The sequence below is a fragment of the Rhinatrema bivittatum genome, chromosome 4 (genome assembly GCF_901001135.1).
Source record: "Rhinatrema bivittatum chromosome 4, aRhiBiv1.1, whole genome shotgun sequence".
In the NCBI taxonomy this organism is placed as follows: domain Eukaryota; kingdom Metazoa; phylum Chordata; class Amphibia; order Gymnophiona; family Rhinatrematidae; genus Rhinatrema; species Rhinatrema bivittatum.
Window position 1 is genome coordinate 401,104,611 of NC_042618.1, and position 10,605 is coordinate 401,115,215.

Consider the following 10,605-nt stretch of genomic DNA (forward strand, 5'->3'; position numbering starts at 1 on the left):
ATTCGCTGAGATCAGTTGCTGCCCCTTCTGCCTTGGCTCCTGCTCCGAGTCTTGATCCAGTCCCTGCCTGCCATGATCCTTGCCCTTCTCTTTGACCTGCTTTATCCCTGCTTCTCTATGTGCTTGCAGTTCCTTCCTGCCTTCTTCCTTGCCTTGTTCCAGTCCTTCCTTCATTCTTGCCTAGAACCTCTGCCCACTGGCTCTAGTCCCCCATTGTCCATGGCTGCTCCTCGGACTGATCTCTCATTGCCTGAATTCTACCTGGATTCTGATTCTGTCTTGACTTCGGCCTGCCTCAAACTCTTGCCTGGACACCGACTCCACCTGAGCTCCGCCTGCCTAAATCATTTGGCCGCCAACTCCATCTCTCCACAACCTGCTGACCTGTGGACTGATCTCCTAGCTGTGGTGATTTGTCTAGTTCTGGCAGCCTTAGAACCAAGGGCCCAACCTGCAGGGGAAGGGGCTGGTACAGGTGAAGCCTTCTCTGTCCCAGCACTAGCAGGTCTGTCTGCATCTGTGTGCGCCCAGCCATTTACGTGATAGGGTAGTACCAACCATATCACAGCCGAAGAACTCACACTCCATGACAGTAATATAGTATTGTAATAGATAATAAAGAAAAAGATCAACCAGCCCATCCAATCTGCCCAGTTACTCCTGTACACCCTGCAAGGATGTATCCTGGCTGCAAGCAGTAGAAGTGACAATTTGTAAGATATCTCTTAGGGATGTGTATTTGTTTAAAACAAATGTGTAAAACATGATGAAAGATTCAATTTTCAGTTAAGTTTGTTACAACTAAAATTCAAGTCATTCTGAAATGTCTGAAAATGTTCAGATTTTTTTGTTTTGGCAAACGTTGTACACTATTGAGAAATAGCCTGCATTATTTGCCAAATGATTAAATAAAAGCCAAAATGCTGCTCTCTCCTTGGACACACTTGACCCTCCCCCATCACTCCTTACCCATTCCGAAGGGGCCTCCTTAGGAAAAGGGGTAGGACTGGTTCATAGTCACTCCTGCCCTGCAGGTCCTAGTTAAAAATATGGCACCAGCTAGCTCTGAAACTGGCACCATTTTGTTTTACAGCCGCATACTGCTGTATGCTTTATGGCCATAAAACAGATTGGCGGTGTGAGGGGGAAGGAAAATAATGCACATAGATTGTATTTTAAACTCTATGTGCCCATAGACAAAGTACTCACACAGGGCCAGATTTTTAAAACTATGCGCAGGCGTAGATTTGTGCACACAACCTGGTGCACACAAATCTACGCCCGATTTTATAACATGTGCGCGCAGCCGCGCGCATGTTATAAAATCCAGGGCTGGCGCGTGCAAGGGGCTGCACAATTGTGCAACTTGCGTGCACCGAGCCGCGCAGCCTTCCTCCATTCCCTCAGAGGCCGCTCCAAAATCGGAGCGGCCTTGGAGGGAACTTTCCTTCCGCCCCCCCACCTTTCCCTCCCTTCCCCTACCTAACCCGCCCCCCCCCAGCCCTATCTAAACCCCTCCCCTTACCTTTAATTTTTAAGTTGCGCCTGCCTCCAGGCAGACGTAGGTTGCGCGCACCAGCGACGGCCAGCCCGCGATCCAGGGCACAGCGGCAAATGATCGCTGTGCCTGGAGGCTCTGGCTCCGGCCCCACCCACTCCCCACCCATTTTTTCAAGCCCCGGGACATACGCGCGTCCCGGGGCTTGCGCGCATTGCCGAGCCTATGAAAAATAGGCTCGGCGCACGCAGGAGGCTTTTAAAAGGATTACGCGCATATCCCTTTTAAAATCCACCCCACAAAGCGCAAAAGTCAAAGTATACGAGAACTTTGCAACTGCTTAAAGTCTCAAAGTGAAAGTATGCACTTTCTCTTTGAAAATTGATATTGTCTGCGAGTATGGGCTTTGTCCTAATCTGGACAGTCTGTAAATTGAACCCATATGGCCGGATTTTAAAAGGGTTACGTGCATAAGTTATGCGCGTAACCCTTTTAAAAACCCCTGTGTGTGCCGAGCCTATTTTGCGTAGGCTCGGCGGCACGCACAAGCCCCGGGATGCGCGTAAGTCCCGGGGCTTCGCAAGGGAGGGCATGTCGGGGCGTGCCGGGTGGGCGGCTCAATTTTCGGAGCGTTCCGGGGGGCGTGTTGGGGGCGTGGCGCCGGCCCGGGACGTGGTCGAGGCCTCTGGACCAGCCCCTGGGTCGGGTGATGCTGCACCAGCAGCCCGCTGGTGCACGCAGAGTTACGCCTGCCTCCGGCCGGTGTAACTTTGCCAACAAAGGTAGGGGGAAGGGTTAGATAGGGCCGGAGGGGTGGGTTAGGTAGGGAAAGGGAGGGAAAGGTGTGGGGGGGTAGAAGGAAAGTTCCCTCCGAGGCTGCTCTGATTTCAAAGTGGCCTCGGAGGGAACGGGCAGCGCGTGCAGGGCTCGATGTGCGCAAGTTGCACAAATGTGCACCCCTTGTGCGCGCCGACCCCGGATTTTATAAGATACGTGCGGCTACGCACGTATCTTATAAAATCCGGCGTACTTTTGTTCGCGCCTGGTGTGTGAACAAAAGTATGCGCCTGCGTAGATTTAGAAAATCTACCCCATAGTGCAAAATGTCACTAAATTGCCAATAATGATATAGCTTGTTTCCACTATGTTGTTTTTCATATATTTACGCAAACTATGATGCTATCATCTGTGTGCAGGTTTCTCAGAATCCCGGGCAGCTGCTTGTGAAGTTATTATTTCCATCATTAAAATAGGAATCTTTGTAGGTAACGATAGCTATTTCCTAGCCCAACAAAAAAGAAGATGGAGCACGCGAGCTTTCAAAACCACACAGGTCCCCTCTTCAGAAATGCATGTGGTCTCAGACTCTTGAAAACTCGCATACAGCCTCCTTTTTGTTGGCCAATAAAAGTGATCAGACCCTTGGAGATTCCAAGTATATTTCCAGGAGCAGTATTGTTTTCTGGAAGTCTGTATTACACAATTAAAAAATGGTTTTAAAGATATTGGGAAGCTGAGGGAGGGGTATCACACCAAAACCATAAAAAGAGATGAAAATATGATATTTCTTTGTTAGTAGCCAAATGACTAAATGGACTTTATTATGGTTTGCTAAGTTACTTTTTGATTAGCCATATAGATTCTTATATTTCCTGCAGTTGGAATATCTGAATGTGCAATATTTAGCAATGTACCACATTTCTAATATTTACCCACAGGAATCCTTATAATTATTAGAGGGGCAGGAGGCATCCTGGGAGAGTGGTTTATGATGCATCCTCTATTGCAGTAACATTTTTAATTTTGGTCTTATTTTGAAATGCTTTACAGAGAATAAAATCATTAAAAATGCATGGACTAATAGAGAATATAACATTCTTTGAATTAAGAGAAATTCCTAGCCTCACATGCTTCATTAGGTTTGAAAGTGCTATGTGGAATATGGTATAAATACTTACACTATAGTTTGGGATTACTGAAGGCTCTGTTCTGACTTACCAACTGTAAAAAAGGTTTATACCATTACAGGCCATGTGTGAAGAGAGCACAGTACTCTGAGCACTGTTCCTCAGCATCTAATACTGCTCATCAGTGAAAAGTAAAAGCCTTTGAATGTAGCCCATTGCCATATCAGGTTAGCAATAAAAAGATCATATTGGTGGTAGGCCTTTCGTGTGCAATTGTAGGCATTTTTGAAACAAAAGCGTACATGGGACAAATGAGCTCATTTTTGTTTTATTTCACACAAATCAAAAAATGTAAAAAGAGCAAACAATTTAGTGAATTTTTCATTTTCGGCAAATAGTGTATGCTTTATGCAAATAGTACACGCTATTTCGGCAAATAGTTGTGCACTATTTGCCGAAAATGAAAAATCACAAATAAACCCTGGAAACAAAAAATGAATTAAAAGAAAATCCTCCCAAAATTAACAAAACAAATACGAAAACAATTTGCCTACAAATCCCTATTGCAATTCCTATCAAAGCACTCAGTGGAGCTTGTTCTTACCTTCTTTGCAGATATAATAAAATATTGTTTCATTCCTTGGATTGACTGAATACATGCAGTGTACATGTGACTGCAAAACAACATATGTTCACTATTTCTAAACATTTCTATAGCATTATTAGATGTACACATTGCTGTACAGATACACATAAGAGAAAGATCCTTCTCAGGGGAGCTTGCAATCTAGGGAAAACAGACAAAACAAAATGTGTCTTTTGGTTAAGGTCAAAGCCATGATTGGAGAGAACCAGGTTTCAAGACCCCAGTAGCCTAGCAGACTCAAAGGAGAGTTCTTAGGTGGAATTTAAGAGCATTTCTGCACATAACACAGAAGTGGCTTTTTACAAAATTGCTCACCCAGTATGTTGGTAAACTTGTACATATACTGCCTGTTTTCCAGTACATTTACCCAAACTAAGATGAGGACATTTCTGGGCAGAATTGAAAATAAGTTTTCACTATTGTGAATACTTGTGCATTTTTAAAAGTCTGCATGTGAATTTTCCTCAAAGTTTCTATGCAGATAATAACAGGTGTAATTGTGTGCAAGTAAATTTGGTGGAATAGTTTTTAAAACACACTTATGGCAATTTAGACAGCTATGAAACTTGGTGCAACTTAATGTGCATTTCAGCTGCCAAATTTAAACGGGCTGTTAGAAAATTACCACCCTAAAGACCAGATTTTAAAAGCTGTGCGTGTGTAAATTTCGGGAGTTACGCACGTGGCCGGGCCTTGCGTACGCCGCGCACATTTTACAATGGGCCCGGCCATACACGTAACCCCCGATATGTGCACAAGTGCCAGAACTGCTGAAAGGGGTGGCCCAGGAGCATGGTCTGGGCAGGGAGGGCATGGCGGGCTGGGACAGCGCTATTAACTGCTGTGCCGTGGAAGCGCGCACCAGCTGCCAGCCAGCGTGCAGAGTCTACTGCTGCTCCAAAGGAGCAGCAAGGTAAAAAAACAAAAAAAATTGTTATAGCTAGGAAAGGGTTAGGGGTTGGATAAGAGAGGAGAGGGGGAAAGGTAGGAAAGTTAGGTAGGAGTATAGAGGAACTGGGGGAATCCCTACTTCCATTGCCACGCATATTTTTCTAAACTCCTCCCCCCCCCCCCCCGCACGCTGAGCAGGCCACCCGCCTGCACATGTGCGCGCAGACATGAAAATCCTGCGCACATGGACACGCTCCTTTTAAAATCTACCTTTAAATGTGGTGAGAGAGAGAACTTTAAATGAGCAGAGTAAAAAATCAGATCTCTGACCTTCTGAAAGTTCATTTGAGAAAAACAGGCAGTGGCACAGTTACACAGTGTCATATAGTTTTCAACATTGTGTAGTTAGAACACAATTATTTAAATTCCTGTTATATTCTGAATCCACCTGAAACATGCTTACACTTCCCTGGGGATGATCAGCTGGACCACATGGAAACGGTGACTGGGAAAGGGGATAGTCGGGAAATCGCACCTGAGATTGAATCGTTCAATGGCATGATAATGTCACAGACGTGTCCAAAATTGTATGGTTTTTAAAATATATGTTATAGAGAATCTATATATCCTTTCTGTGCCAATGGACCAACTATCTCCCTCCTCCACATGTTTAAATGTAGGATTACAATATTGCCTCAAAGAGCTCTTTATATCTTTTCTGTTAATGAATTTAATGGTCCTCCTCAGGAGAATGAACCTGGGTGACTGGAGAGCAGGGAGAGTTCCTTCAGAGTTGGTCTTGGACACTTTGGACTGGACTGGAGGTGGAGCAGTTGTTTGTAGTGGAAGCTTGAATGGGTAACATGATGAGTAACTCAAAATGGTGTTCCCACTCCCAGGAATACACCCTGGACACACAGGATGTGGTTCCACCATGGCCAAGTTTATAATAGAGCAGAATTTAATAGGGCCATCTATAATTCATAACAAGGGTCAGGAATAATTAATTCCTTGGTTACAATAAATTCCTTCAGACAGCTTTAATCAGTTGGGCTAGATTATTAGCAACAGCTGGAGAGTTACCTTCAGACATTAAAACACAGAGAAGATCTAGAACAGAGAAAACTGAGCAGTAGTTACTAAGAAACAGGAGATACAAAAGGCACAGTCAGGAGTGATCCTGCAATGCTATGGGACCCTCAGATTGGGATCCATTCTCAGCTCTTGACTAGCACACACCTGTTGCCAAGGTAATTTGGAATTAATTCAGACAACATAGAGGCCTGTGGAAATATCTTTCCTCCAGTTAGGGATCAGGTTTGCTTTTCCCTCTGACTTAAGGTGCCTATCAGGTCACAGTAAGGTCAAGGAGGAGATTTTTATAGGGAGAAGAAAACTTACTTGCTCAAAGAATGGAAGCTATTTTAAAGCAATCATCACATAGCTTAGAAAGGGATCTTTATTAAAACCTGATATTACTCTTGTATTCTTTTAATGGTCAAACAGAGCAGCCAGGCTTCTAAAGAAAATGCAGTAATTATTCTATCAGGACAGCGTGGAAAGCTAAAATCTTCAAGAAAGTGATGGGATGGGATATGATAACATTAAATAAGCATTTAACAGTGTCATGAATAAATTTTTGCAAGCAGTTATTAAAGGTAAATGAAACTGGTTAAGGATCAATTGACTTTAGATTAAGAGAAATACTTTTTTCCTATCCTGCTGATAGAACCCTGGAAGAGTTTGCAATCAGATCTAATTGAGACACCTCCTCGAGAGGTTTTAAATCAGAAACTGGGCATATTCTGAATTACTTACAAACTGATGGATACAAGAATGCATAAAGACCAAAGGGAGTGATTTAAGACACTCAGAAGTTTCAATGTGATCAATGTGCATGACTTTATTCAGTGTAAGAACAATATACTATTGCAATAGTTAAAGGAGATGTCATGCTCCTTTCTATCTGTGTGTTGCAGATTCATCCGAGAACCTAACACCAAGCCATCTTGAGGAATATTTTTAAGGACAGGATGCCACATGGAAAGTTTAAAACCATCTCAAGCATTTACAAGCCAAATGGATTTCTTACTTGCACTTTGACTTCTTAGCAGATACTGACAGTGGTTTCACTGTACGAAATAACAATATCATAAATGTTAGACTTCAGAAGGAAAACTGACCATTGCTCTTTGGTGAAGAAACACAGCATGAATCACCGTGTTGCAATTTGGAGCTATAATTTACTTTCCACCATTTTAAAAATATAATTTTCTAAACAATACTTCCATTTCTCTTTTTCCTGCAGCTGAGCAACAGTTTTATGTCATGGTGTGTGGAGGATGTCTGACAGTTTCAGAGAAAAACATGGCAATTTCACTTCCAAAAAAAAAATTTTTTTTTGCTCTGAATCTCAAAAAGCTACAGACATTTAAAAGATTAAAATGTTGAATCAAGAGCTTCCTTTCATTTCTACATGAACGTTCACAGAAATATGGTTTTTTTTTTTTTTTTTTTTACACCCCTGTATAATATTAGCATGCTGGCTTTGCTTACATAACCATTCTTTATACTTAATTGATAAAATATCTAGTACATTTCTAGTCTCTTCTGAGAAAATATTTTTAGTTATTGAACTTAAAGAACGAAAGGCAGAAAAGGACAACTCTCCAGTAAAAAAAAACTCTATGTTGTTAAGAGTTTGCTACGGTTTTGGTAGACTGTGGATTCCCTTTGTACTACAAGTGTAAATAGACTATCTCATGAACTTTGTGTGGCTGGCAGGAGTTTAAAGGAAACCGTATTGCTGACTCTGCAATTTTGCACAGTTTAACTGCTAATCAGTCCTTCAAAGCTGAAGGCCTGATTTACTAAACTCTGTTCCCACTGACACAAAGAGGGCAATTTTCAAAGACATTTACATAGGCAAAAACCTATTTACTTGGGAGAAATGCAGTTTTGAAACTTGCCACCTTCCTACCCCTCTCTTCAGCCCCCCCCCCCCCCCCCCAAAAAAAAAAGTGCTCTGTTTCATAATATATGTACTTTCTAGATGCATTAAGGGAACGCATTCCTGGGCATGTGCTTTGGATGGGATTGGAAAATAGGGCGTGTAGATTGTATTTTCAAATCTATGTGTGTTATTTTCCAGAGAAATTTTGACGCCATGAAAAATTGCCCACAAAGTTTGACAGGGTACTTTTGGCCAATTTTCAAAGGGACAGAACTAGTGTATTTTCCCTTTGAAAATTAGGTGCAAAGTACAAGGGGACTAGATGAGTTGTTTGAAAATTGCCCCCAGAATGGGGAAAAAAAGTCTTGATAAACCTGGCCTTAAATGACGCCAAACAAAATGTTGTTTTTAATGTTTGATAAGGTTTGTCTAGGTTTTGCATTCTATCTGATGCATCAGGCATTTTCATGTCACTGCAAACATCTTATGGCACCAGTAAAATTGCAATATTCATAAACCCAGCTGAACAGGAGAATTAAAAATGTGTAACTTCTGATGGTATGGTATGTTCAGTCCCACGTTCTAGTCTCTCTTTATTTCTGGCTATGATACTTTTTTTTCTCTCTTACATACACCACCACCTGTCTTGTAATAAATCCCATTCACAAGTTGTTGCTGCTTTAGCATAGAGACTAATCCATGGCTAAAAGTCAATCAGATTCTCCCACAGGTTTTCCCTTCTCTTTCACATCTGTCACTTTAACACCTGATGCATTTTTAGATCTGGAAATGTACATTTTAGTGCAATTTAAAATTCTCAGCTGAGCCAGCAGTATATTGGATTTAATTACAGTAGGATTTATACAAGGGCTCCAGGGTGTTGGTAAGATTTTACCTGATTAAAGTTACAATAACATAATGACTTCCTGCCTCTACAAGTAATTGGTCCATTTGTTAGAACCAAAAGAAGCAAACAACATAAGTTTCTTCAGTTTTTATAGATGGTTTGTTGCAGAACCTACTAGGAAAAATATGTTCCTTAAAGCAGCAAATAATTTCAGGTGTAATCTTAGCAGAATCTTCAAAATATCAACATTCCTTTTTCTTATTTAAAGTTTTCATTCAAAATTGTTTTATTTTCTTACTTTTTTATTCTTGGAATAAAGGGGTGCATTATCAATTTGACATTACTGGTGAACTACACAAAATGGCACCCCTTTATTCATTAAAAATGTGCACATCATGACACCATCAGGGCCATGGACAATGCTCAGGAACGGGTGACTGAAGAATCAGATGCCTATTACCCATCTGCATATTTATCTATTCATGTTCAGTCATTTTTTTTCTCCCATGGTGGACCAGCTGACAACATGGTAGACCCAATTTGCTGATCTTGGTGTTATACAGAAACTCTGTGACTGTACTTTCAAGGTAAGTTTATCTTTAAGTTCAGTAGGGATTGACAATGCTACTTTCAGAGTTAAGAATTAAGAGTTACAGCTGCAGTAATGCACACAGAGGTAGCAGGGACTCAATTTTCAAAAGTAAGCAAAGCAATTGCTCAAGGAATTGCCAAGTTTCTCACATCTCAGCTATTTGTGGATTTACTTTTCTCACCTCCTAATTTTATTGCTCAAGATTTGTTTTGCTCATTATTGAAAACATAAAGCCTGATTTATTGAGGCTTTTCTCCCATTCTGTGGCTATGGGGAAAATGCTTAGTAAATGAGGCCCTATTTGAAATAACTTACTCAGATGGTCTTTTTCTCTTTTGTCCATTATAAGTTCTTTTTTTAACCAGGTTGTATTGCATCCAGTTATGAAATTGGTTTTAGTGTCAAATAGTGGTTTGCCTGACAGGAATGTTGCTGGAGTCTAGATCACGAGTTGTGTACAGGGTCTAAAAACAAAAGAGAGGCACTTGCCTTGCAAATCTAACATACCATTAACAATATCTGAGTAGTTTTCAACTGTAATAGAGCAAGTGAAAAAAGCACAGTGACAAATATATTTTCCTTAATTAGAATTTACTGTTGATTCCACACAGTATCATAAATTTGACTGAGATAAGTGAAGGTCCAGTGCTACTGATCTGACCCTTAAAGATGAAAAGCAAAACAATATTTATTTTATGTGGCGTGTAGAAAATAGTAATGTATTTTAATATAAAGAGTAGGATGCCAAAAACCAACGTAAAGCAATCAATCCAACTCTTGCAAGTTGAGCTAAGTTATACAAAAAAAAAAGTGATTTGATTTACTTTTTTTTTATTTGTACAGTCAAAAGGACTCTCATACACTATTAAGTAGATTTTAAAACATGCGGGCACATCCATGAGCGCACAGTTCCCGGCATGCGCACATGGACGCGCCGATTTTATAACATATGCACATCACTGTGTGCATGCTAAAAATACGACTGCTTGCGTGTGCAGTGGGGGAGAATTTTCTCAAGCACAGGTGGCGACGCAATCGGATCTTTACCCAGTTCCCTACCCCCTTCCTACTCTGCCTCCCTTTTCCTCCCCAACCCCTAAAACCCCTTTTCCTACCTTTTTTTTTTAATTTTGGAACTTACTTCATCTAAATAATGAAGTAAGTTCTGCGCGCCAGCTTCCCCCAGGACAGGGCCTAATGGCCGCTGTCCCAGTCGGCCCCCATCCCTGCCCAGACCCCATCCCATTTCAAGGAGCCCGGCCCTTCCACAC

The 10,605-nt window shown here is 41.5% G+C and overlaps 1 protein-coding gene across 1 annotated transcript in view; it reads left to right on the forward strand.

The window, feature by feature from the left end:
* TAFA1 (TAFA chemokine like family member 1) overlaps nucleotides 1-7,932 on the forward strand; it is a 672,428-nt gene extending 664,496 nt beyond the window's left edge. The window contains exon 6 of the mRNA XM_029601058.1: nucleotides 6,922-7,932. Within this exon, the coding sequence (XP_029456918.1) occupies nucleotides 6,922-6,939 (18 nt within the window). The 3' untranslated portion in view covers nucleotides 6,940-7,932. The remainder of the gene's footprint in view (nucleotides 1-6,921) is intronic.
* The last annotated feature ends 2,673 nt before the right edge of the window (nucleotides 7,933-10,605 follow it).